The sequence below is a fragment of the Dichomitus squalens genome, assembly GCF_000275845.1.
Source record: "Dichomitus squalens LYAD-421 SS1 unplaced genomic scaffold DICSQscaffold_1, whole genome shotgun sequence".
Lineage (NCBI taxonomy): Eukaryota > Fungi > Basidiomycota > Agaricomycetes > Polyporales > Polyporaceae > Dichomitus > Dichomitus squalens.
The window spans coordinates 1,974,027-1,999,721 of NW_006766883.1; the positions used below are offsets into that span (position 1 = coordinate 1,974,027).

A 25,695-nucleotide genomic window follows, 5' to 3' on the forward strand; every position below is an offset into this window, starting at 1 on the left:
GCGTATAACCTCGTGCGCACCCGGTGTGCTATATAACCGGAATACATAGTAAGGACGTATGACCTCCAGGAAAGCTCTCGGAAATACGAGCGACCTCATGTTGCCAGTCTCGCGGAAAAGGGCACATAATACATGTAGAATAAGCTTGCGGCAAACACCGACTCGGAGACCTAGGGATAAGGTGCGAATTTGGGCCGTAGCCCTCCCTATCCACCGTTTTGGGTCCTGTATCAATCGCTTGTTCCCCGCACTCCGCACCTCCTGGACGTTTGCGGGGCCGCGGGGCAAGCTCAACGGAATGGAAACGGATGCGGGGAGAGTGCGGTGATTGAGTCGAACGTCCCAGCCGCCATGTGCGCACAGTACAGACGCACATGAGGTTAATGCCCGACACGCTACGTAGATCCGATATGGAAAATCACGCGCCATCGCCGCCAAGGCCACTCTTCGTGCCGGAGACGCAGGCGGGCAGCTGCCCTCTTATACCCGATCTCAGCGTCGGTCGGTTTGTTTTTCGCCGAGCCCCCTTCCTGTGGACGTGTAGCTTGGTAGGGACAGTCATGGTGAGTCGGCCGGGGCGCAAACCGCGTGAGGGAGCGGGACGCTGACGCGCGTTGGGTGCGCGGCGGGATAGAGCGACGTACCTGCTGCAGAAGAAGTTCACCGTTCATCGACCGCAGATTCGGTCAAATCCTTCATTTCCGGGGGCGTAGGCGGTGTCGCCGCGGTGCTTGTGGGTGAGCAAAGATCGCATTCAGTACGAAGGGCGGATTGCTTACGCGCAAGTCTCGTGTCAGGACACCCATTTGACCTCACCAAGACGAGACTACAAACTGCGCCTCCTGGGACGTACACTGGCGCGATAGATGTCGTGAAGAAAGCCTTGGCTCGTGATGGTGTTAGAGGGTATGTGCGTTTGTTCTCGCCGTTACAAGCTATCACCAACACGTCCTTCAGTCTTTACCGCGGTGTCGTTCCACCATTACTCGGTGTGACACCCATCTTCGCTGTCTCCTTCTGGGTAAGTCACCCTTGGAGCGGCTGAGCATGTGAATTTGCCTAAGCGGATGAACCAAAGGCCTACGATACATCTAAGCTACTCATCCTTGGCTTAACGCCAAACCGGACGAACAAGGAGCTGTCAATACCCGAACTCGCGACCGCGGGTTTTTTGTCCGCGATACCCACAACTCTTGTGACTGCGCCTGTAGAGCGAGCAAAGGTTCTGTTGCAGGTAGGCAGAGCGGTGGCTTTTGTGATTTGACCAATACGCTCATGCACTGCTAGGTCCAAGGACAGGGGCAGGGCGGTCCTCAATATAATGGCGTGTTTGATGTTGTGAAACACCTATATCGTGAGGGTGGACTGCGCAGCGTGTTCCGCGGTTCTACTGCAACGGTTCTTCGAGATGGCCCTGGTAGTGCGGCGTGAGTGTTCTCTCACACTGACGTGTTCCTTGTCTTCTGAGCTATTGTCTAGGTACTTCGCGGCGTACGAAGTGACAAAGAAGCTCTTGACACCCGTCGGGCAGTCGCCTTCTGAACTCAATCTCGGCGCGATCATCGTCGCCGGTGGTGCGGCAGGTGTCGCAATGTGGTCAATTGCCATTCCTCCCGATGTGAGTCGGTTGCGCCAAGGTGTGCGAAGCGGAGGCTGATACACAGCTACGTAGGTCCTCAAGTCGCGTATACAGTCTGCACCGACAGGGACGTACTCCGGCTTCTTGGACTGCGCGCGGAAGACCATTGCTGCGGACGGTGTAGCGGCGCTGTGGAAGGGTCTCGGTCCTGCCATGGCTCGGGTAAGTTTAATTTGCTAGAGCGTGATGGAAGACTGTCATAGTCCTGATCCTCTGTTTGCGCAGGCATTCCCTGCTAACGCAGCTACTTTCGTGAGTGCGAGTGAGTCTCTATCGTCGGCTGTCGGACTGATGATTGTGTATAGCTCGGAGTGGAGGCCTCGAAGAAGCTGTTGGACAAATTCTTTTAACGGCGGTCGATGTGCAGTACTACGCTGGGATAATACAGCTACTTATCTGGATAACTTATGTCCTGTTCAACACGCGTTTTGCCGTCCTCCCTGGGCTTCTAGCCCGCCGTTTGCCGAAGAGATGCGTCTGCGAAAGTTCAACGCGATCACATGACAGAAGGCCTTGTAGCGCGCAGATATATAACTTCTGGAGCCGTTCCTGGTCTCACACGTTTCCTTTCTCCTGCTCTACAATCTTTCTCCCTGCCACCCCCATACCCTACATGTAAGTTTACATCTTTACGACTCTAACGACCGGGATGAACAACACTCACGATCCTTCAAATTCGGTGAGTGCCACTGCACCTTTCCCTATGCTCACGTCCTGTGAAGTTCACGCCATCTCGACCCTTGCCTTCAGAACCCTTTCAACTCAACAGCAATATGTCTCAAGCATCGTCCTGCGTTCAAAATCGCAAATCCAGGTGCCTCACGGCGTCACAGTGAGGTCTTTGTCTCCCCGTCTCTGCAACGCCACTGACCTCGCATCAGAATCGCCAAGGACAGTGGCAGATTTGAACAATGGTCCCAGTACAATCATCTTGTCGTGGGGAGTTACCATACAGATATCCCTGTGCACCTTAAGCAGGATGTGGAGGACGTCTTTAACAACTTTAGACGGCTACCGGAATCTTGGATCAACAAAGTACGCTCGACTCTTCGAGCTGTTGCTGGCGTCGCGTTGACGGTAGTGAATCTGTGCTGGGTAGGATTCGACTACATACGCTAGGCTTCAAAAGGACCTGGGTCAGGAGTTTTTGGCTTTCCTCCAGTCTGCACAGGTCTCGTCGCCGTCGATATTCTCTCCCAAGGCGAAGCGGAAGGAATCCCAGCAGCTTCTTCGGGAGTTGCAGAATGTCTTCCTGGCATTTCAAAAGCTGGAGAAGTTGCGCGATTCCGAAAAGACTTGGACGGAGGCCGACTATGCGGCTCAAGTGTGAGTGCCGAAACTCTTCCTAGTGAGCACAACTGATGTCTACGAACAGGTACAATGTTCTGCGCGCAACGGTCGGATTGCTCAGCGACAACAGGTACGGCTACATCGTGTCTCGCTTCCCGGCAGAGAATGTTGACCAGGGTCCATCAGGGCCCATTGTCCCATATCGCTCCCTCAGCCTTTGAACGAACATGTTGTGACCAAGAAAGCCGCGCTCAACCTGAATGCCCGGACCATTCGGCCCGACGGCTCATTGTTTGTTCCTCGCCACGAGATTGCTGAGCTATCCGAGGAAGAAAAGTCACCTTTCAACGTGCTGGCTCAGCGTCGTAATACGAACAACTCCGCGAGTCACGGCGGCGCCTCGTCGTTCAAGTGGCAAAGCACGCTATGCTCCAAGCTCCCAGCGCAGCCCGGTTTCGAGGTCGCTAGTTGCTTCTGGGAAGATAAGAAACCAGAACAAAAGGAGCTGGAGGTCGCGTACCGACAGAATCGTATGGCGACAACGGCCGCTCTGAGGCAACTTCACGCCCTGAGGATCGAGGCTCCCGTCTTCGGTCTGGTGTGGGCCGAGGGCACCGTGCGGGCCCACGTCGACTGGTACAAGGAAGAAGACGGGAGATTTGTGAGTCCTCGGGTGCCTCTCGCCGTCTGCACGACGTTCTGATTCCGAGCCGGCAGACCATTGTGTCCGCACCGTACCCCGGGCCGCCACCCGAGCAACCAGTGCGAAGGAAACAGCTCTTCCATAGCTGGAACCTTGCGGACCCCGGGCACATCATTCAGGTGTACCTGCTCCTCCGGAAGCTCGATCGTTGGACCGTGACTGGATTCCGGGACCGGGTCGTAACGGGCATCCGGAGCCTCGTCGACGAAGTCGAGAAGCACGACGGCAAAGTCGTTCAATGGCGCCGACGTAGCAGCCTCGGCAAAGATATGGGCAGAACGGACGAGCACGAGTACGAGCCAGAGTCCATCTCGAGTCCAGCCAAGCCTCGCGCGCGGGGCAAGGCAGCCAAGCAAGCCAAGCGGCGGACAACTCGGGGCGCTGTCTGAGCCTTCTGGGGATGCGCGCTGGTGGTGTGCCTACGAGACGACTATGCTTATGGTATTCCTGTATTCCTGTAATGCACATGTATGACAATGTAATGACGACGCCATGATTGTGTATCCCGCTAACAGAACAAGGCTAAGCTCGGCAACAGCAATGCAAGCGGATATAAATACGCGAATGAATGAGTACGGAAATCCGCGGTCTATGTGGTAACGACGTAGAAATACACGAGCGCAAGGAGCGTAGTATGTATGGACGCAAGTATAGCACAACAGTTCACAGGTCTAGGGGCGGATCAGCGGAGCGAGATTAGGACAGGGCGGGTCGTATAGAATGTTTCTTCTATTCGTCTTCATCTAGTAAATACGATCTCCGGGAACGTCTAGTTCAAAGTCCGGAATAGACAACTATTCACTTCAGCTGCTTTTTCGCCGGCTTCGGCTTCCAGCTCGACGGTATTTTCATCACCACGTCGGACCACGTCGCGAGCCTGCCGACCTCCCAATCTTCGAGGTATGACAGGCCCGCGCTCGCCCGGCGGCCCTCCTCCGTCTTGAGCCGCGCCTCGGCATCGCACCAGAACAGCACCCAGTCGCCCTGGCGGATGTGGCCCGTGCTGCGCTCGAAGTACCACTTGTTGACCGGGTTGTCCGCACGCGAGCGCCAGACCAGGTCGCGGCCCTCTCCCTTGCCCTCCTTGCCGCCGTTCGGGTTCGCGGAGAACGGCAGGCCGAGGCCGTACGTCTCGTCGTGCAGCGCGACCCAGAGGAAGTCGACGGTGCCGTCGCCCTGGTGCTCGGGCAGTACCGCGAACTTGTCGAGGTACGTGATCGGGGCGACCGTGTCGGGGGTCCCGGGTGGGCACGGCTCGCGTGTGACGATGGCGGCGCCGGCGTAGTCGCCGGCGACGATGACGAAGTCGAGGTCGCGCTCCATGCGCGCCCAGAAGGCGTCCTCTTCGAGCTCGCGGCGGAAGGAGTGCTCGAGGAGCTTTTTAAGCTTGGTCTTGTCGAGATCATCGACGCGGCGGACGACACGGACGGGGAGACCGTGGCGCAAGATAGTCGGAGTGTCTGGAGTAAGCTTGCGGTTGCCTTGTAGAAGGGCGTGAGGGAGACTGGAACTCAGGGCGGGTTTGTTGGTAATCAGGTTACCGATCAGGGAGCTCGGAGAACGGTGCGAGACCATGACGGCGGAGGAGGTCGGGGGCATGTAAGCGAGACAGGTTCGAGCGAGCCTGAGATTGGACAGAGCAGTAGAATGTGTAAGCTTCCATCGCGGGTCGAAGGTATTCCGAATGTAGTCGTATTCCGAAGTCAGGTTGATCAGTAGGTGGGGCATGCCCTGACGCGCATACGAAGGAACCCCTCCTTCTCGAGAGATGATCATGAGGCGCAGAGGGACAAGGTCCATCTCTTCCGGAGACGAAGACGGACTATCCTCCCGAACCGCAGCATTCTTGTCCAGCGCAGCGGCTTCGACCATTCCTCGGACAAGTGCGGCAATCACGTCGTTCGCGTCCACTCGGACGCTCCGGCAGAGCGAGTCCAATGCCAGCGGTGGGAGGACAGGAATCTCGCCCGCGCGGAGCGCCGACCGAATGTGAACAAGGTCGGAAGGGAAGGTGTGCGCCTCCGGTGGGTCGAATTCTCGCGATCCGGACGTATGCTCCTCTCCAGGCTTTGGGCCCAAGCGCACAACCGTCCCGAGCACCGGACGAGCTCGCGCTCCCTGCTTTTCGAGTGCATTCACGACGCGCATCGTTTCTTCTACAAGCGCGGTGCGCTCGCGCGAGTCGCCGCGCGGGAGCTGGTCGTTCTCGAGGACGATGACGGAGACGAGGCCGAGCTTCTCGAGGTACACCATGCCACGCGCGATGCTTTCGAGCTGCCTGTCCGTGAAGGGCGCCTGGATTTTGACGAGGGCGGTTCGCCGATACACTGGATTCAGTATAGACGCGACCACAGGACTAGGAGAGTTTTTGATGTCCGGCGGCTTTGTATCCGCCTGCTGTGTTACGTCTTCATCCGTCTGGACCGGGATCACCGCCGTACGAGGCGCCGCGGGCTGCGCAGGCATAGGACGAGGACCAAAGGAAGCCAGGTAGGACCTGGTATCCCTCAGAGAAGGGTTCGCGCGGAGGAGAGAAAGGATGAAGTCCTGGACTCGCGGGGGTCGGAAAACCGTGATAGTAGATGACTATGACTGCACACCTTTTCTGAAGGTTCCACGTCATCTGGTTCCGGCGGCTCATAAGGCGTTCGGAGACTTCGTATTGTCTGCAGAGTCAGAAAAGCAACCGGTCAGCTATACCAAGGGGGGACGAAACATGACGAACGGCATAGAAGGCCTTGAATGTCTGGGCGGAGCGCGAGTGGGCAGAGGCTGGATTGACAGTGTTTCGGCAGCCTATACGAGCTGCAGCCGCAGAATGAGAAAGCATGGTAGTATAGTTGAGGCCCGTAGGATGGGCGGAAAGATGAGGTCGGAGGCAATCTTTATAGCGCGTCCGAGTCAGGGCATTGAAGCAAACGGGCAGGCGTCTATCTAATCGGGTAGCATGATTGCGTGCCGCGTCAATCTGGCCATTGGGTGTCCCCCGTCGGACTGAGGACACAAACTCGCGTGAATTTGGCCAGCTTCGAATAGCAAAAACGTCTTCGCAAGGCCTCCGACATTCCTCCACCGGCACAACCCCCGCATTCCCACATGCCAGGGGCATCCGCAGGCAGTGTCAATCTTCGCAATTGCTCGCCAAACCGCCAAATCAACGCGTTGCCCGCGGCCGTCGAAACTCTATGTGATGGAAGAGTGCTCCCGAGGCCTATGTACGTACGTAGCTATGATTAACAAGACTTCACGATGATCATTACGCTTCCAGCCTATCGACGGTCTCGAGCCACAGCAAGGTAGAAAGCGGCCAACAGCAGCCCGAGCAATGAAGCGTGCACCGGATTTAGACGCCACGCAGCACTGCAGCAGTGAGCTCACGCTTGTCCCATCGCCGTGATGAAGCACGTATAATCAGCCCGAATGCTCATCGTCACTGGCGACTGGCCTGATCATGCAACCTGCCGACCCGTGAAACTGGACGACGTGTGAATGATCTGCGAGCCCCGTATGGTGGTTTCAAGATAAACAGGGCGAAATTAGCGCTCATCGCTCGTGACGAAATGGCTGCTGGCTCTTCGAGCCGTGTAGCCCGACGTTTCGACGCTGCTCAACACTGATTCACTCTCCAAATTCATGTGGATTTCGGATATGCGGAGCGATGCTGCTTCCTGAAGCCTGCCTCCATTCAGTACTACGCTTCACTATGGCTTCATCTGCTCTGCGGCGAAAACTTGGAGGATGGATGTCCAGGTGTCGAAGAGGGCAACTTCTGCGGGCCAGGCATACAATGGCGTGCATCGGCCTTCACCGTAGACTCCAGGCAACGGTGTATGGGGCGGACGAAATCAAGTAACCACCCGTAAGTAGTATCTGCTTGTGACAGTCGCAAGTCGTTGCTACGCTTGAGACTGCGGGACTATATCCACCAAACATGACTCACGACTAGTTCTCACGGACAAGTCCAAGTAGCTGTCAGTCGCCTGAGAACTGCACAGTGCAAGCATTCATAGGCGGTGCGGTGAAGACTGTAACAGACGTAGTCCGCAATTCGCAGAAGAACGGGACGGAGACTAGGTAGGTGTCAGTCTATGATACCTCGCAAGCTCTTTATGTGGAATCCCTGGTAGTATATCGGTTAGTACACGCGCCTGTCATGTTTCTGGCCGCGCGAAAGCGGGGTTCGACTCCCCGCCAGGGAGCTATAATGTTTTCTTGGTTCTATTTTATCTCAAGACGTGATGTCACAAGATCCTGAAGCAGCAAGTTGCAGGTGTCAGCGCAAGATGACTTGTTCCATATGGTGCCGGACAATGGGATCTAAAAACAGATGTTCCAAGACATTTGTCGTCGACACTTGGTTCGAGTGCCAAGCTCAAATTCAGACGCAAGCGAAGAGTATGACACGCGCTCTGTGGGTGTGTATAGGATGACCTCATGGAGGGTGGAGCATTTAGGCGGTCGGTCAAAATACAGGACCCGAGGCATTCTTTGCGCGTCACCGTTGGGGAGGTTGATTTCGGAAGTTACCTTGGCTCGTTATCCGGGTCACAGGTAAGTTCGGTGAGGTTGCCGTCCAACTTCGTCGCGGCTCGCCGCCGTCAGTGATCTGGAAAATGAGGGCCACTGCTGGGATTGACAGCCTCCTGACAGATAATCAGTCGATCTGCCGGTAGGGCGAGTTCAGCGCGCCGAGCATATATGTGACGCTGTCCGGGGAGTCGGTTCGCGTATCGTGCGCGACACGAGCGCGGCGAGCGCGCACGGTAGAAGATAATGTGGACATCAACGCGCATGGACAGGGGGGGCGTGTCTGCATGTAGACAAATGCTCGCCAAGAGCTCGGGACGAGGGGTGCGACAAGGAGGAGCTATCGAGGCAGTGAGCCGCTTCGCAGAGAAAAAGGGAGGACCCCGTGGCACCGCGTGTGGATTGGAGATGCCGACCACGGACCAGTACCGGTGGGAGGAGGGCGATGGAGCCGTTGCGTGTCGCGACGACCCCATACCAAGAAGCTACCCTCTTTTTTGTCCCCCGCCCTCCACTAGCAGCTCATGTCCACGGCAGGCCGGCTTGCCGCAGGCATCCCATAAATCCTCATAGCGCTCCAGCTGGTGGCTATAACCTATCCCTCCGATCCGTCAATACCGTCCTCGAGTGACTCCTTGTCTGTGTTCGCGTTCACGTTGACGTCCTCATTCCGCATCTTCCGACCATATATCGACCCAGTCTGCTCCGCGCACTTACCCGTTAACCCCTTCCCTCGAGTCCCAAGAGGAATTCACATCTATCAACGTCATGCTCGCAACCTCATCAGTCCCTACCTCTACCACCGGCGTGCAGCAGCAGCACACAGGCGACGCGGACCCGTTCATCCTGTACGCCCGCTCGCTTCATGATTATACCCTCCGCCTCTGGACGGAGTCGAGGAGGATCGCTGAGGAGAAGACACGTCTCAAGGCCGCTGCCACTGCCTCTGGATCCCCACCCCCGCCTGCGGCGCCACATGGACAGGAGAGGACCGACAACGGGACCGTCAAGGTCTAAAACATTGTCCTCATCGGGGCGGGCGGGGGTGCCGAGCGAATTGGTGGTTAGCGGATGGACTGTCCCGGAAAGCCTGCAGGTGAGTACTGATGCCATAGCGTCGATCTACGTCATACCCATGCGACATTTTCAGCTCACCGCTCACGCTGATGGACGTTGTCATCCTGATGCGTTTTATAACCACCCTCGTGCTCGACGGCTTTGTTCGCTGCTCCAGTCATATCACTACTACTCACCATGACATCTGTTCATCCGCTGCTTTCTATTGCTCTTGGTACTGTGATTCGTTGCGGTTATATACTATATTCCCTTTCTGAGCACCCTGTAGAACATCACCCACCTACTGCTACTAACATCTGAGTACCTTCTTATCCAGTCTCCGGAATCGTCGGGTTATATTCCCTTTCGAGTGTAATCCTATACCGCAACTCACATCTATCTCGAACGCTAAGTATGTACTTGGAGAAGCAGCAGGAAGACAGGAGGTTCCAATCGCCTTCATCGCTATTCGTGCATTTATATGCAGTTCCTAAAAGGCCTCCTCGGGTCTAGACCCAGCTGGTGTGACAAGAGGTACCTGTTACGGCTGTAGGATGGGCCGGATGTCACGGTCGCTCTGGTGTTGGTTGTCGCGGAAGGTGGCGCCGTCTGCGGTCCGTCTGAAGCCATGCGCGCGCGTCGTTCTCGTCATCGAAGGCGGCAATATGTCTGCCATGGCTGCCAACTCTATCGCACGAGGCTGCACACGAGCCCCCGCTATCTTGATTGTTGCTTCCAATACTTCCATTCGATGGCCTGGCTCGAACGTGGTGTGTGTCTGCGATTTGTCCTGCGACTTGAGCGAGTTCAATCCATGCTGTTGTCCGCCTTGGAGGCGTTTTGACAAGCTCGGTTGATGTGGCACGTTCTCCCGCCCATGCTCGCCGACCAGCGCGAATCATGTTTCGAGCCATCTCGATGAAGTCGAGTGCGTAGCCAATGCCAGGCGATTCCCGTACCTGGACGTCGCGGTTTCCTCCCACGCGACGCACGTTCGCCTGCTCAGCTGCCCTCCATCAACGGTCTCGACGTCAGCTTCTGCACTTGGTCCAATTATTGCAGCGCTCTGTCCGGAATTTAAGGCGTCGGCGATGCCTCGGACGCCCTTCGCACTCTTCGTAGCTGCCATGATGTTGTCGCGTAGGATTTGGGGCGTCGCGGCCGCATCGGCCGTCGTGTTCTCCATACCCGCCGTCGCTGAACCAGTGCCGGTGGAGAGCCTGGGTCCTTCCTCGTTCGCGGCTCCCGGACTTTTCCCCGCGTCACTCTACAAGCATTACTACAACAACCCCACGGCGACGTCGGCGCAGCCACAGCCTGTGATCTCTGACCCGGTTCTGGCGAGTGTCTCTTCTTCGCGTGCGAAGTCCGCACTACTGACATGTGCTGTCGTTGGCGAACAGCACACGACTTACCCGTTCGACCTCACGAATCCTGCTACGATCCCGAAAGTAAGTTTGGATCATTTCGACTCGGATGGGCGTACAAGTCACACTCAAACAATCACATGGCACCCAGAACAACACCAAGGATCCGCATCCTTTGCCGCCCAAGGCGTCCTCCGGCCAGATCCTCGAGGCTGCGTTCCAACAGGTCCTGTCCATCGCGAACAACTCCAACTTCGAGACCAACTGTGCAAAGTGTCAAGCGGGCCTTCAGGCTGCCAAGTTCCTCGCGTTGGCAGCGCCGGAGCTCGGGCCAGAGCTTGCGGTGCGCCTGTGCGAGCACTTCGACTTCAACAGCGACTGTCCCACCCAATTCGGTGCCCAAACCCTCGGCGCGACAATCACTCAAGTGGTTGCCGAGGCCGATGTTGGGGGCCTAGATGGACAGGTAACTTCCTCTGGGAGGGTTTCCTCATGGGAAGCTGTGCCTTTGATGACCGGACGTCTCGTTTTTACAACAAACTCTAGGCGATTTGCAGCCATTTCATCTCAGGTCTCTGTCCGCTCCCGCCCACGACACCCCTGGACCTCACCAACTGGTTCACGAAGCCAAAGCCAAGCCCTCTTCCTGCAGCGAAGAAGCCCTCCGGAAAGCGCCTCAAGGTTCTGCATCTGTCCGACTTCCACATCGATCCCCGTACGCGGTCGTCTTCCCCGATCAGGAAGCGAGAGAACTGATGTGTCTGGTAGGGTACACGACCGGCGCGGAGGCGAACTGCACGACGGGCCTGTGCTGTCGCGAGAACAACCTCCACTCGCCTACCCCTGGCCAGATCTCCTTCCCCGCGCCGCGCTACGGAGCGTACCTCTGGTAGGCCGCAGTAGCGTTGGCGCATGTCGTGCACTCACTCTTCTACTCTTGCGCAGCGATTCGCCGTTCTCTTTGGCGGCGGCGGTGCTCCAGTCTATTCCGGTGCTAGCAGGCACCGAGAAGACAGGATTTGACTTCACGGTATATACCGGCGATCTTGTGTCCCACGACTCCGAGAACCAGCTTTCAAGGTACGTGGCCGCGATGCTCGCGCTGAGAAATTGCTCAATGGGCGTATCGTACAGGGACTACATCCTTTACACCGAGGTATGACAGATGTGACGGTTCGGGCCAAGAGTTGTGTGCTCACTTGTCGCAGACCGTCATCTACGACCTGTTCAAGCGGACGCTCGGCGCGGGGCCGGTCTATGCAGCGCTTGGTAACCACGATACATACAACCAGTAAGCCTTGCCAATGTGTCAATGGAGCTCTCCCTAAGATCCGCTTCAAAAGGGCTCAGGATGCTCCTGAAGCTCTCGGTGGCGAGCTCGGTCAACAGTTCAGCTGGTAAGGGACGCTAGCAAGATTCGGGAAGTGGGTAATCAATTTGTGCCCATGGTGTAGGAACTACGACCATGTCTCTTCCCTCTGGGAGTACGAGGGGTGGATCCCGAAGTCTGCTGGAGACCTTTCCCGTGCGCACTACGCCGGGTACATGGTTCGCCGCACAGACGGTCTTCGTGTAATCACCTTGAACACCGACTTTTGTGCGTTCATTACATCATAACACGCACGCTTCGAAGCTGATGATTTGTTGAAACAGGGTACACGTACGTATCATGATCATGAATGGGCAGCAGGCTGCTGTTGACGCCTTGGGTAGCGCCAACATGTTTGCGTACATTAACATGACGAACCCCGACGTCTCCGGCATGCTGCGCTTCCTTACGGACGAGCTGCAGGCTGCTGAGGATGCAGGCGACTCCGGTGAGGCTCCATTATGCATCAAGCTCGATGTGTTTCAGGCTGACATATGTCGCGCAGTATGGATCTTGGGCCATGTGTTGACCGGCTGGGACGGGAGCAACCCCCTCCAAAACCCTACCGACCTCTGTAAGTCGAACATGTCGTCACTGCCACGTTCTATCTCCTTAACGACGACCTTGTCTTAAGTTTACCAGATGCAAGTGGCGTTTCGTCATGCTCCGCAATGCTTACGTACTAAATCGCCGGTCTTTCAGCGTCGACCGGTTCTCACCGCATGTCATCAAGGGTGACTCTCATCCGTCAGGAGTATCTTTGTTCCTCGAACGCTGACGGTCCTTCTAGCCATGTTCTGGGGTCATACCCACGAGGATCAAGTCATGGTCAGCCTGAGCGACCGGGCATGATACAGATTCGCAGTTTTCTCACCCTGGTCCAGATATATTACGCGAACAACGCCACCGTCATCAGTGCAGAGACTGCAGGTGCAGTTGGATGGGTGAGACAACACCAGAAATTGACTTCGTTGCGAGGAAACATACTGAGAGCCTGGAAGATCGGGCCGTCCGTCACTCCCTTGACTAATCTCAACTCCGGGTTCCGCGTGTATGAGGTCGACTCTGCCGTACGTCCACCTTCTTGTCATCTTGCCTACGGTGATCTGATAAGATGTCTATTTGATATTCTTCTCCGACGAACGTAGACCTTTGAGATACTCGACGCGCACACGTGAGCATCGTTTTAGTCGAATAAAGTTTGGGGTACGAAGCTGTGGGCAAGACGCTGACGCTGAACCGATCTGCTTACTGTAGATGGAGGAGTGACGTCAACTCGTTCCCCAACCTTGACGGACAGACCCGCTTTGGGCCCACGTATGAGTACGAGTACAACACCCGCCAGACCTATGGCGCCAACGTCACTGGCTGGGGCCCTAACGACCCGCTCAACGCCACCTGGTGGCATCATGTCACTGAAGGTACGTGGCCGCTCCCCCATTTCATGATTTGCTAAAGCACGCCCATGCTGAGCGCGCCTCATCCTGTAGCTATGGAAGTGGACAACACCCTAGTCACTGTGCGTACAGTCCCAAACAACACGCTTTCCGCTGTATAGCGTGAGATGTCCTGTTCGGGATTGGATTGACCGTTCGTGCGTACAGGTCTTCAACACTTTACAAGGCAAAGGTTCAGTTCTCACCGCACCATGCACTGGAGAGTGCATCCCCGCGAAGATCTGCTACATTCGCAGCGGCAGTGCTTCGCTTGCGAAACAGAATTGTCCTCTCGGCTTTGGCTCCGTTCAGTAGGTACGGGGGGCTCACGAGGGGCTGCGGCGTACCAGGGTCTGCCGCGGCCGGGTATCCTATGATAACTTGTACTCGCTCATCGTTTCCTGGGTCAATGATGACTGTCATTTTTGTGAGCAAGGGTTATTGAACCCGTTATGAAGAGCACAGCATCGAAGGATAGTTCTGCGGAATCTGGTATGACGAAAGTGGGGTGAGCGGAGATCCGTGGGGCTCGGTGGGCGTCTTAGATTGTGAGAGGATCTATCCGATAGCTGACGTAGAAAGTCATTTTATATTCCGTATCGATGACTTGCGAACGAGAACATCTCGCCTCTTTTCTTCAGCAGAGGACGTCACGCACAGATAAGGCTTCGATAATGCTATTTGCAAATGTTTTACATGTTTTGTTTTACAACAATCCACCGTACATACACTTTAGATCATCCGTGACCCTCACCATACGACCCAACGTTCAAGACTGCGCAGGGTTGTTCTCCGCGAAGTACTCGTGATTATCAGCGTTATCGATCGCCTCAGTAGGGTTGCTCTTGGCGAGAGACTTCGCGGCGGACTGGCCGTAGACATGGTCGTCGGTACCGCCGTTGACGGTGAAGTGAGACGCCTGCAACATCAATACGGTCAGATGGCGGATGCATGGCATGTGAACTCAACAGAAACGTACCTCGTGGACGAGAGTCCCAGCGCGAGAGTCGGTGCCAGTGTTGGGTGCATCCCAGAACGCACCGCACAGATAGATCGTGCCGAAGTCGTCGGGGTAGACGTAGGCGTACGTGCCCGAGTCATCGCAGGTGCAGTCGTATGTGAAGCTAGTGTAATCGTGGGAGTTGATGTTGGAGTAGTGGCTCTCCACGGTGCTGTGGCGCGAGCTCGTGTACGAGCCGAACCAGGTCGTGTAGCGCGCCGTAGAGGCGGTGTGCGTCTGGAGGTACGAGAGAGCCGCGGCGACGTAGCTCTGGGCGGCAGGCGCGGCGGAGTTGATGCCGGACTTCTCAGAGGATGAGCAGCCGTTGTATTGTTCGCGTTTCGTGAGCGTGGGGGTCGGGCGGACGACCGCGAGCTTGCCGCTGACGGCAGCAACGTGTGCCTCAGCGTCCGCGCGGATCTCGGCGATCTCGCTGTTGGCGTCCACATAGTGGAAGAGGTTGGACGCCTCCACGGTGTACTTGCCAGCACCCGGGAGCGTGAAGTTGTACGCCGACGAGACTGCAAAGAAGGACTAAGCCCATGCGCTATAATCATATGGGATGGGAGAGACGCATACGATCATGGGTCAGCGAGACAGACTCGCCCGGGGCGAGAACGGTGAAAGCCGAGGGACTAGTGGATTTCGCCGCACGGCTCGGGGAGTACTTGACCTTGACCCCGGTGAAGCTAGGGCTGGCGCCGTCATCGGTGGTGATGGCGAAGGTGTTCGCGGGGAGGGAGTGCAGAACACTACGGGGATCGTTGAGGAGCTTGAGGGTCTCATCGCCGGTGTTGGTGAGGGTAGTGACAACCTTCAAGTTCTCTACACCATCAACAGCCTCGGGCCCGGATACTTTGAGGGAGAGACCGGGCGCTGCAGAGACAGCAGCCGCGGATGCCGCGAGGACGAGCAGAGCTGCGCGAAGAGAGCTGGAAAACATGACGGCAAGTGAGGACGAAGTACTGCGCAAGTGGAACACCGTAGACCAAGTGACCGGGGAGAAGTCGACTTTGTCGAAGCCTCTTTATACAAAAGCGGTATCGTGAGGAGACCGCACTGGACCAGAAGCCCTGCGAAGCCATGTCGCCGGCAGAGGATAACAAACCAGCAGGACATGCCAAGAGCAAGCATCGCGTGATTGGATCGAGAGGAACCGCCATTCGGTGCCAAGCCAAGCCATGATGAATGAGCAGCTGAAAGCGAGCACAAGGTTCACCTACGTTGTATGGTAGCATGTACCGGAGATCTCTCGGTGAGGGACAGCCGCCGATGATTTTTGCGGAATCTCGCACAGAATCAGACGCGGGTTCTAAAGGCATGTCGATGAACATGAAGGAAGTATGAGAGACAGAACGAATGATTACCGATGGACAGAGGGGAGCCTGCCTGTGGTGTGTGTGAGCCGTGAAATCTGAGAACGTTGTTAGAGGAGCTATGCATGAATTGACGGACGATACATACCAGGGGTGGTTAGCGTAGGAAGCAACGCTGGGTATTCTTCGGCTCCGTAATGCAGCATGGTCCTTGCGGAGATAAGCATAGCTCGAGATGTTCCTTCATGGTCAGCGAGGGAATGGATGGACATCTGAACACAACTAACAGAAGACATAAGCGTTGCCATGACCGAATGTGGACACGCGACCGCGTGGCCGAGAGTCGGTTATAGGCGTCTATCATGGAGACCGGCACTTTGTGTCAAGAGCGTGCTGCTCGGGCAGCTCCTTCCACCTCGTCCATGCGGTCGCCCTCTCGTTTCCACCTGACCGTAAACCGCATGTACCTGCGCCGGTGGCGCCAAGCCCGGAAATGCCGCCGGGTTGTTGGCAGTCAGAGATCCTGAACATCGTGGGCCTCGTGAAATCCACTCATGTTTATAACCACAAATACCAAGTAGTCCACCTGAGCGTCCGATTGCAAGACTGACGAAGCAGGGACAAGCGGAGTATTATTCAATTCCGGGTATATAGATGTCACTTCCTTCTATTCAGCTGAGCATCATTGCAGGCAGTAAGCTCCGGCTGGTTAGGTTACCCACCACCGTCATCCAACTCTGAGGTTGGCCGATAGGGAAGCTCAAAGCTGCAGCACATCATCGATTGGATACAAAGGCATCCTGTGTTAGAAGCGGGCCATCACTACAGCTGTACAGGGAATATCGATCCTTACGAGCAAATTTGATGCGTACCGAACTCATCCTTCTCAGTGGATTCGACGTGGCTATAAACATACCATTCATAGAGATGCTGTCATAATTTGTGGCCAAGGTAAAGGGGACAACATTTCTTCTATCCCATCGCACCGTACAATGTATGCCTCCAAAGCGTGGTCGGCCAATGCCACTCGGACCAAAGCACCATTGACCATATTCTACAAATACAGGCTCGTCGGAAGATGCATTACCTTATATCCCCACCTCCCGAATGGCCACTCACGAAGCATTCAGCAGCGACGGACTTCGGGTCTCCTTTGGGCCTATCACTCAGTACTTTCTCCAACCCGCCTCCCCGCATTACCCTTGGACAGAAGTGACCGTGATCGACGAGGGCAACAAACCCGTGATATCCTTCGATGGTACACCGATTGCCTCCAAGCATGAAGGCTCTCACACCGTATACCGCGGATATATGGAGCAGTTCGAAGGCGAGGGTGGTACGCGCATCCACCCCCTCCGTCAAGTCGCGCTGAAGTGGGTCGTTGGGGCGTCGAACTTAGGGGGCATGAAGAGGGAAGCCCGCTTATATGAGAAAGAACTCGCGCCCCTCCAAGGCACTGTGGTTCCTAGGTTCTTCGGATTCTTCAGAGGGTTCATAGGCGACGTCGAGGTCGGCTGCATTGTCCTAGAGTGGTGCGGCGGTGAACCGATCAAAGAGATGCAAGAACTCAAGTGAGTCTTTCGTCCTCCCGAGGCAATTCTTGGGCTGACGCTACGTTTCAACTGCAGTCGACAGAGGATGCTCGCAGGCATCGCCCTGCACAAGGCTGGCGTTCATCATGGCGAGTTGCTTGATAAGTCCCACTGGGTTCCTGTTGGGGATGGCACACTTCGGATCGTGGGGTTCTCGTCCGCCCAGACTCATGGCTGCGCTGGGATGACTGTGCTTTCTCGAAACAACAGTGGAGACCCACGCCCGAAAGCTATTTGTAAAGAGCTCGCGGTGCTAGAGTCCCGATTTGGAGTCGATGCTGAGCGCACTGGTAACCATGTCAGATGGGCAAACAACTTGTATCCTGAATTCGACGCGGCGTTCTACGATACGTACTCATTTCCATCCTGATCTCTCTCTTCCGCTATATCATTGCGCCTGTGACTGCTTATCGTATCATGTATTCGAAGATATCCTGTTAATTGACTCATAGTTCTAATCTAATGTCTACGTTGATAAGACCGTATGCGTTCTACGGCTAGGGCTACAGCATGAATGACAAACATCTGTCTAGTGAAAACATCAGATCTCATCCTTAAAAACATTCCAAGCATTCCGGTGTCCGCACCCATCCACATGAGCATCGTCGCGCCCCGGACCAGCGAGACATAAGAGCGGGCACGTATGTGTCTTACTCGAACTCCTGCCAGCCTCTTCATCCCCAGCAATGTCGAGCCCGAACGCGCTGTCCTTGCGGACGTCTACCAACCCCGCAAGGCCTTGCTCTCCATGCTCCCCTTCTTCCTCCCACTCAGGCGTGCCTTGGTCAGCGAACCGGACAACGCGCGCGATGCCGTTCCGGTAGCTCGTCTGGAGACGCAAGCGGATCGATGAGAGCCGCGCGATGCCTGCTTCCCAGCCGCGCTCGAACTCCACCTTGACCGCCTCGTACGTCTCCGGCGTCAGGTCACCGGGGAAACTGGTCGCCAGAGAGCACACAGTCGGCGCGGACGGGAGGACACGGACCCTCTGGTTACGCGGTGGGATACGGTCCACTGGGATGGTCACATCCTCCGGTCCTTTGCGCTCGGGAGAGGGTGCGCGCAAGGAGAACGCTGCTGTGGCCAGGCCTTTCCGCCCCTTCCTCGACCTCTTGGATGACCCGCCCTGTTGTGCAGTGTCTTCTTCCGGCATTTTCGCATAGTAGTCCTCAAGCCATGCTTTCAGCTTCTTCTCGCGCTCCGTCGCCCGTTTGACTCCAGCGAGAGCAAGCGTCTGACCAAGCTCCATCCACTGAAGGAAAGGTTCTCCGGCGTTGACCTGCACGTCTATCCGTTGGCTGACGATTGGGCATTCGTCTAAGACGAGTACTCGCAAGTCCGGGAGTCGTCCTAAGAGACCTTCCAGATCCCGAACACTGACGTTGCTCGTACACATGTCGAGGAGCTCCAAGTGGGGGAAGGACTTCGGGAGAGCATGGAGGTGACGACAGACTTGCCTGCTAGGCACTCTGAGTCGAAAGTGCTTCAAGTCGTGACATAGAGGGGAGACGGCAAGGGTAGATAGAGGATCAAGGCGAAAGAACACCAGTGGCTGCGCGAAGTTGGTAGGGGCTATGGAAGGGTCTAGTGGGTCTTGCACGATAGATAGCGTCGGCAGTGTCTGAGGGGGCCATCGGGACAACGCCAGTAGGGTAGAATCGAAGTACGCTCCCTGCGTGCGATGTGAGACTTGAATATGGAGCGAAGCGGTTAAGGGGCATACCTTCAAGAACTGATAGTACGTCGCACGTTGCACGCTACAGAACCGTCACTACGGGGTGATTACGAGTATGCAATGAGACGTACTATGGACGAAATCGCATGGATATGAACTGTAACCCTTCTTTTGGTCGATTGAATATCTCCTCCATGTGTTCCGGAGCAAAGTTTGGTCCAACGTGCATCCTTAATCGCATCATGAAGGGCAGCAAGGCCATCAGGTTGACGAATACATCTGCATCTATCGTCCAACACTCCAACGAGAAGCACCGGACGCGGGAAGCATTTTGAGGAGCGCGTCGGAGATGGCTGTATAGCCGGAAAACCTGGTCCGGACGTCGCAGGCTGATTCTTTCATAGAGGAGATGTGTAGGCACTGGCGAACGGGGAATGGCTCGGCTGAGGGCAAGAAGCGATTGCTGACGGTCATCATCGTCAAACTGCGAGATGATGGCAATGTACAGCTCGACGGGGAGGTCTTGGAGAGAGGCACCCATTCACAGCGAGAAGCAATAAGTGAATCACTAGAGTAAAAAGGAAGTGTGCCGTAGTCATCCAGCGGAGCTGAGCTGACAAGCCAGCATGCGCGCGCATGCACGTACGTGTGGATCAGCCTGAGATAATCATCCTCGACTACGACACGAAGACATAACAGCCAAGCACATGGAATGGCACATATCGGCAAGAGGGGACTGAATATCGTAAGGGATTGAAGGATCGACAGATGCCTCGAGCGGTTCTCTGAAAAGGAGTTCGGTAGCCTGCACCCTGAGCTGAGCACCGTGCGTCCCAGCCTACTACTGATCTCGGCAACAATACTTCCACCCTTGGCTCAGGCTTCTTCATACGTCCCACTCGTCGCCAAGAGATATCGCAAGAGAGCACGGGCCCGAGACCGATATGTGGTCAGTGGCTCATTATCGATCTCGTATGAGAGGCCGTTATGAGATGTAGCTTAAAACCCGTCTTGCTTAAGGAACGTACGTAGCAGAGCATGCAAAAGCATTACGCCTAAGGTAGAGCCATATAGGACTATCTGATACATTTATAAGGGATTCCATGGTATATCCCTCAGCGTTCCTTCGAGGGCCGCTTGATGATGCATCGAAGCAAGGGCAAATTCACTATGCCTATATGCATGTTGAAAGTCGACGATCCGCATTGTTCCATCCGCGGCTCGCAGGAAGTGCCGCCCGTCCGACATGCAGAGCGAGTCGGATCGTTCGTACAATTGGCCGTGATACACCCCGGCTGCGTGCAGCTTGTGAACGGCGTGCATGCGTAGACGTCTGTATGTATGTCAACTCTGTCGTCAGTGGCGGACTCGGGTTCATGTCATTTCATCGCACTTACAGCTCTTCCTCTGTCGGTTTTCCAAACGTCGTATGGTCGTTCTGCGGACACCACTCCAAGATAAGGCACCCGACGTGATAGCCTTCTTGTACCGTCCCAGTAAAGAAGCCGCCGAATATGGGGACGACTGTGCCCTGGAGGTCAGCCAGAGGCCCGTCGTACATGAGCGCCTCTCTCCGCAGCGAATCGATGGCACGTTGTCCGCGAACCCACTTGACTGCGACCTCGACAGGTTCCGGTGGGTCGAGGTTTGGAACGGGATAGTACTTCATGGTGGCACGGTAGAGCCATCCGCGGTTGATGTCCCCGACGGCCTGGTTGTCCGTCCACTTAGCGCCACCCAATCGACGAGACGGTTGCTGGTCCGAGATCTCGAGGATGACGTCGCCATAGTGCTTGTACTCGTACTCGTAAGCCTTGTCCGACTCGAGCCGATACATGACGGGATGGTCAGAGCCCCGTCCAAAGACCACGTCGACGCAGATATCTTTCGGCATAGCTAACTAGCCGTAGGTGGTACGCACAGTAGGTCGGGGTATGAGAGGTTCGAGGTTTGGCAGATGCGTTGGACAAGGTCCTCTTTCCTCCTTATGTGGATCATACTCCGTGCTTGGGTCCATTGGGCGTGCTGCACCTTCGAGGCAAAGCATGCCATCACCCACGACAGACATTTATTGCTGTGTGGCTCAGGCCGCTTTGGATGTCAGACAATGATATTATTGAATTTGACATGTCGGAGACGCTATTCGTAAAACGTCATCGGTAGTCAAGCACGGTTGAGAGCGTTCACCTAACGCATATTCCGTCAGGAGACATTCGAGCGTAGGTGACCATGCTACATTGTGGAGAGAGCGGGGAGTCGCGTACAACAATGCGCTGATGAGTACAACAGGTCAATCGACTTACATAAATCTGGTAGTAAGCTAAATCCTTGAGGTCCTCCGGATCTTGGAACAAATAAAGGTGAGACAAGCGTACATGTGGTTAAGTGCCTTCCGTGCCAGGGTTCCACTCCGCATCAAGCAACTGGATGCCTCGTCGGCCCAGCTTGCGTCTCCAGAGCAACATCTCGCCCTGCACACCCGCCTGCTGCGCCTTAGTCGACATGCCGTTTCTGAGCCACTTGACATCACGCGCCCGAACGAACCTCAGCCGCGGGAGCTTAGGCAGCAGCTTCTCCAGGACGACGAAATATTCGGGCTTGGGTCTGGGGATGGATAGGATCTCGAGGTGATGCTGCTCTGCTTGCGAAAGCGTGAGGGTGGGGAGAGGGAGCTCAAGCGACACGTGCTTCAGAGCAGGACATATGTCGAGGAGGGTCCCGGGGGTGGGAAAGAGGATGGTCGGCCACTGCTTCACGGTATAGAGGTGTAGAGATGTGAGGTGTTGCCCATGTACGGCAAGGAATCGGGGGACGAGGCATCCCGGAACTGATACTTCGTCGTAAGGCGTCAGGGTGAGATGCCGTAGGGCAGGGAGGGGAGAGTACAGCAGTGCGAACAGCACGGGAGAGGAGGGCATGGAGAGCGCGACGAGTTTGCGCAGGAAGGGGAGACGGAGCGGATAGAAGGTTGGTGGCTCGACGGGACGGGTATCGAGCGAAGAAAGCTCGCTCTGGTCGATACCCGTGCCCATGATCTCCAGCTCTTCTAACCTGGTGCAGGCTCTGAGGAGTTCAACGAAGAGATCCTCCTCGGTTCTCATAGACGTGGTGAGTTGGATACTTCTCAGTGACCGCATGTTCTGGATACCATCACGATGCGTCAAGCTGGACAAAGCGCGACGACTGAGCACAGCGTGCGGGTTAAGGATGAGGTCGGTCAAGAACGGAACAACGGGGAACAACTTGTTCAGCACCGTGTCCAGCTGTAGTACGTCCTCCGAAGACGTGCATCGGAGATGCTCCAAATTGAGGGTGTGGATCCACCGTCCCGGCGCGGAATAAGGGATTCGCCGGATGGAATCCCAGGTCTTGTCGGCGGCGTGCAGACGAGCTGCAAGCTTTTCGAGCACGCGCAGAGATGGAGCTTGAATGAATGCATAGAACAGCGGCAATGCGACAGCCTGTGGCAGTAGTGAGCCCGGAACCCAATGGGTATGCAATGCCTATGCTCACATTGAATGACTTCGAGACCCGCAGGAGCCCCAGTTTCATAGCCACGACATCCTGCTCCGGCCCAGCGTCCTGCGCGTTGTATTGAGCGAAGACATATTCCAGTACGCACTCCCAGAGCTCAGACGGCAAGAAAGCGCGTGCCGGTTTGTCCGGCAGAAGAGGGATGAGTGGGAATCTCCCTGGAGAGCGAGCGAGCGGTCGTGGACAGAGCCAGATGGTCTCAGAAACAGCGAGAGTGGTACTGGTACTCATGAGCAACGATTGTCTGCCTCAGTGCATGGTGTTAGAGGTTGATAAGCGAGGAGCGTATCGTGGGTGGGGGAGGGTGTCGCATGCGGAGGCTGGCGGGAGCGAGGCCATGATGGAGGTTGGTCATGGTGGTCGTGCGACACGCCATCGGAATGCCGTCCCGTCTACAGCCGGTTTCAGCTCGCTTGTCGTGAGAGCGCCGCGCCGCATCTCACGCATTTGCCCGTTTTCCCCTTCTAAGCGCCCCCAAAGGAACTTCGGACGACGATATCTCCTCGACTGCTCAATGTAACCACCTCATTCTTGCATATTCCGGCTCAGGATTACGACGCGCAGGGCACGGTATTGGATTGAAGTCGCGCCAACCCGATGTCACCAACTTCTGGGCATTCCCGCTCTTCCAACTCCCTACTGGACTCAGACAGCGTTGTTGGCCCAATGGCATCGTGTACTGTTCCGGAAACAGTCGGGATGGTGAAGAAAAGACACTACCAAGGGCTCTGTGTTCAAAGGCGAGTTTTCCAGCGACAATCACGTCCACCATAGGGTGGGCTCAGGTGGCAGCCCTCTTGGGCCAGCTCAAACTCCTCGTCGGGGAGCACTAGACACCATGAATTTGTGAGTTATCTGCACCTCCACTATCTCTGTGGTCTTGCAAGGCGTTGGGGGGCATGTAGCCACTGTTGAGTAGGAGGGAGGAACAGACGAGATGGGCAGATTGGAACTGCAAAGGGGAGCTTGTAGAACACTACAATTGGCAACCGATACAATTGCAACAGTTTGTAGGCTTACAGTGGACATATGTGACATGTTTCGTAGCAGATATGTGTTGGATTTGACGATATACGACAGAGTGGTATACCAGGCATGTGCGAGAACCATTCGCAGAATGGAGAAAACGTACATCATGGACTCTTCTGCACCATATGCCCTCCGTAACATCCGCCAACAGCTTCCAGTGAGCCTTCCAGGTATCTCCAGGGGTTGTTTAAAGATATATGCGCGACAGATGCAGAAGACAGCGTGAAACCGACCGAAGGCGGGTGGAACATCCGACATACGAGCGGCCAACTTAAAACCGGCACCGTGCCCTGCGCGTCGTAATCCTGAGCCGGAATACGCAAGAATGAAGTGGTTACATTGAGCTGTCGAGGAGATATCGTCGTCCGAAGTTCCGTTGGGGGTGCTTAGAAGGGGAAAACAGGCAAATGCGTGAGATGCGGCGCGGCGCTCTCACGACAAGCGAGCTGAAACCGGCTGTATAACGAACCGTTATTAACGGACGCCCTCTTGGACCTCTTGTTAACACGTGTTATTTACGGTTAATTAACCGGGCGCTAAACCAAGTTCACAAGTTGTTGACCCGAGTAATAAACATCTCAGTCGACCGACACGGTCCCTAGAACTCCGAGACACCTCGCCATTGCAAGTACTGTAAATTTGACGAGGCATGACATCAATGAGCTGTGTGGCGACGAATCCCGCTCTCCCTTCGAGATCTTAATCAGACCAAGCTCACTGGCGGCTTTGGCCAGCGGCCTGCATAAATTAGAGGCACCAAGCTTGCAGTTCACAGCAGCACTACTCTGGCCTACAGTAAACGCAATGAATGCGGTCTATGTTTGTTATTGCAGTCAAAAGGACGCTCAAATGGGTCCTAGTTTTGAACAATTCTTGACATGGCTATCCAGACTCGTACTGTCTAACTGTTTATTAACAGGTTATTGACTTGTTAATAATTCACGTGTTAACAATTCGGATTTGTTGCCCGCACCCTAGTCCCGTGCAAGTCCGCGTCGGACCCGCGCGCCCGTTATGAGCCTGTCGGCTTTCGGTCTATACAGTCATACACGGGTCCTCGGGACACCATGGGTCCTCGGGACACTGCGCATTTTCTGACCCTCCCTCTATCCTACTACCTCAGGTTTCTGTATATATCTATATAGACTTCTTACAGCTCACCTCTCCTCAAATTTCATCAGAGGCGACCCAGAAGTGAAGTCACCAGCCCAGTTTCTGTACAAGATTTACACGAAAACCAAATCTGGGACTGGTTCCCGCCCAAATCTATACTCACCGTGCCCATGGGCGTGCCCCATTTCTGGTGTACAACAAGGCGACATATATCTCCTTCTCTCAACAACTTTATATGGTGAGATTTTGACACTGAGCCCTGATAGTCATCGACACAGTGTGGAAGGGTAGTTCTTTCGCTCAAGCAATCGGGCGTTTAGATGTCCACATACCATATCTGGGCTCGGCTATCCTCGGCAACAGCAATTTTGTTCCATACGAGGGAATTAAGCGCTGTCCCGAGGACCGAGGGACGTGCGATAAGAGAAATTTGGGATGATTGTGCCCGATCCCTCTCACACATAGTTGGATTACCATGAAACTTAGGCGTGCAATGCCTTGTTGTGTACCATACATGATGGCATTGTCCGATATGGGCTGCACAGGTAGGGGATGGTTTGGGATGAGCGACAACATTTGACTGTCCCGAGGACCCGTGTATGTGTCACAGCCAACGAGCTGTGCCACCAAAACAAACAAGGGCAAAGCTTACTGATGCAGAGGTTGGTGCTGAGAAGCGAAGCAACCAGAGGTGACACAGCAAGAGATGTGAAGAGATGTATTCCCTAGACTAGAAGGGGTAGTGAGGGAGGTAGGGCTGCTAGCTACCTACAGAGGAGATGGGGAATCGACGAGAAGATCAAGTCTGAGGTTCCCTGCCTCAGACTCCCTACTATATATACTAATACAATGGTGCACAGACCAGGTACCTATTGACCATCGTTTGGTCAGAGCTCTCTGCCTCATGTCCTACCCTCTGACCTGCCTCATGGTGACCTTACGACTAATACCTGAGTCGTGCCGAGTCCGGACCCCTCCCAATGAGTAAGCGCTCCTGCTGTCACATCAGTCACCTGCCTGTGAGTGAGGATGGGCGCTCCTGGCTGTCA

General features: G+C 55.4%; 10 protein-coding genes and 1 non-coding gene across 11 annotated transcripts; 6 read left to right on the plus strand and 5 right to left on the minus strand.

Moving 5' to 3' along the window:
* Window positions 1–492: 492 nt before the first annotated feature.
* DICSQDRAFT_131346 (mitochondrial carrier) lies at window positions 493–2,072 on the plus strand. The gene is made up of 10 exons (XM_007360444.1): window positions 493–563; window positions 635–737; window positions 798–906; window positions 958–1,021; window positions 1,079–1,234; window positions 1,288–1,427; window positions 1,480–1,618; window positions 1,673–1,801; window positions 1,865–1,891; window positions 1,945–2,072. The coding sequence occupies exons 1-10, from the start codon at window positions 561–563 to the stop codon at window positions 1,987–1,989; spliced, it is 915 nt and encodes a 304-aa protein (XP_007360506.1). The 5' UTR covers window positions 493–560; the 3' UTR covers window positions 1,990–2,072.
* Window positions 2,073–2,412: 340 nt separating this feature from the next.
* On the plus strand, window positions 2,413–4,021 carry DICSQDRAFT_123535 (uncharacterized protein; the record flags this gene model as incomplete). The annotated part of the gene is made up of 6 exons (XM_007360445.1): window positions 2,413–2,471; window positions 2,521–2,674; window positions 2,739–2,965; window positions 3,015–3,059; window positions 3,116–3,590; window positions 3,647–4,021. 6 exons carry the CDS (start codon window positions 2,413–2,415, stop codon window positions 4,019–4,021), a joined length of 1,335 nt encoding a protein of 444 aa, XP_007360507.1.
* A 409-nt stretch (window positions 4,022–4,430) lies between these two features.
* On the minus strand, window positions 4,431–6,462 carry DICSQDRAFT_142646 (mitochondrial amino-acid acetyltransferase; the record flags this gene model as incomplete). The annotated part of the gene is made up of 3 exons (XM_007360446.1): window positions 4,431–6,179; window positions 6,233–6,298; window positions 6,358–6,462. 3 exons carry the CDS (start codon window positions 6,460–6,462, stop codon window positions 4,431–4,433), a joined length of 1,920 nt encoding a protein of 639 aa, XP_007360508.1.
* A 1,287-nt stretch (window positions 6,463–7,749) lies between these two features.
* Window positions 7,750–7,831, plus strand: DICSQDRAFT_t2. Its single transcript has one exon. It is a non-coding gene; the product is annotated as a tRNA-Asp (tRNA).
* An 839-nt stretch (window positions 7,832–8,670) lies between these two features.
* On the plus strand, window positions 8,671–9,601 carry DICSQDRAFT_131348 (uncharacterized protein). The gene is made up of 2 exons (XM_007360447.1): window positions 8,671–9,255; window positions 9,310–9,601. Exon 1 carries the CDS (start codon window positions 8,928–8,930, stop codon window positions 9,174–9,176), a length of 249 nt encoding a protein of 82 aa, XP_007360509.1. The 5' UTR covers window positions 8,671–8,927; the 3' UTR covers window positions 9,177–9,255; window positions 9,310–9,601.
* A 744-nt stretch (window positions 9,602–10,345) lies between these two features.
* DICSQDRAFT_47223 (Metallo-dependent phosphatase) lies at window positions 10,346–13,702 on the plus strand (the record flags this gene model as incomplete). The annotated part of the gene is made up of 20 exons (XM_007359821.1): window positions 10,346–10,561; window positions 10,619–10,666; window positions 10,734–11,048; window positions 11,129–11,297; window positions 11,351–11,471; window positions 11,528–11,662; window positions 11,717–11,738; window positions 11,791–11,873; window positions 11,926–11,979; window positions 12,037–12,183; window positions 12,296–12,399; window positions 12,457–12,538; window positions 12,654–12,685; window positions 12,742–12,779; window positions 12,836–12,895; window positions 12,953–13,021; window positions 13,100–13,125; window positions 13,209–13,372; window positions 13,442–13,470; window positions 13,556–13,702. 20 exons carry the CDS (start codon window positions 10,346–10,348, stop codon window positions 13,700–13,702), a joined length of 2,061 nt encoding a protein of 686 aa, XP_007359883.1.
* Window positions 13,703–14,052: 350 nt separating this feature from the next.
* Window positions 14,053–15,943, minus strand: DICSQDRAFT_131350 (metalloprotease). Its single transcript, XM_007360448.1, has 6 exons — window positions 15,852–15,943; window positions 15,755–15,801; window positions 15,611–15,699; window positions 14,967–15,319; window positions 14,367–14,908; window positions 14,053–14,306 (listed from the first exon to the last, which is right to left on the minus strand). The coding sequence occupies exons 1-6, from the start codon at window positions 15,907–15,909 to the stop codon at window positions 14,157–14,159; spliced, it is 1,239 nt and encodes a 412-aa protein (XP_007360510.1). The 5' UTR covers window positions 15,910–15,943; the 3' UTR covers window positions 14,053–14,156.
* A 1,110-nt stretch (window positions 15,944–17,053) lies between these two features.
* Window positions 17,054–17,569, plus strand: DICSQDRAFT_11754 (uncharacterized protein; the record flags this gene model as incomplete). Its single annotated transcript, XM_007359680.1, has 2 exons — window positions 17,054–17,274; window positions 17,332–17,569. Coding segments are annotated over 2 exons (459 nt in total), but the record flags the coding sequence as incomplete, so codon positions are not given.
* Window positions 17,570–17,740: 171 nt separating this feature from the next.
* Window positions 17,741–19,511, minus strand: DICSQDRAFT_151436 (uncharacterized protein; the record flags this gene model as incomplete). The annotated part of the gene is made up of 3 exons (XM_007360449.1): window positions 17,741–18,967; window positions 19,019–19,052; window positions 19,102–19,511. 3 exons carry the CDS (start codon window positions 19,509–19,511, stop codon window positions 17,837–17,839), a joined length of 1,575 nt encoding a protein of 524 aa, XP_007360511.1. The 3' UTR covers window positions 17,741–17,836.
* Window positions 19,512–20,140: 629 nt separating this feature from the next.
* Window positions 20,141–20,549, minus strand: DICSQDRAFT_38202 (uncharacterized protein; the record flags this gene model as incomplete). Its single annotated transcript, XM_007359699.1, has 2 exons — window positions 20,141–20,303; window positions 20,395–20,549. Coding segments are annotated over 2 exons (318 nt in total), but the record flags the coding sequence as incomplete, so codon positions are not given.
* Window positions 20,550–21,069: 520 nt separating this feature from the next.
* Window positions 21,070–22,794, minus strand: DICSQDRAFT_131351 (uncharacterized protein). Its single transcript, XM_007360450.1, has 2 exons — window positions 22,484–22,794; window positions 21,070–22,431 (listed from the first exon to the last, which is right to left on the minus strand). Exons 1-2 carry the CDS (start codon window positions 22,733–22,735, stop codon window positions 21,352–21,354), a joined length of 1,332 nt encoding a protein of 443 aa, XP_007360512.1. The 5' UTR covers window positions 22,736–22,794; the 3' UTR covers window positions 21,070–21,351.
* Window positions 22,795–25,695: the final 2,901 nt, after the last annotated feature.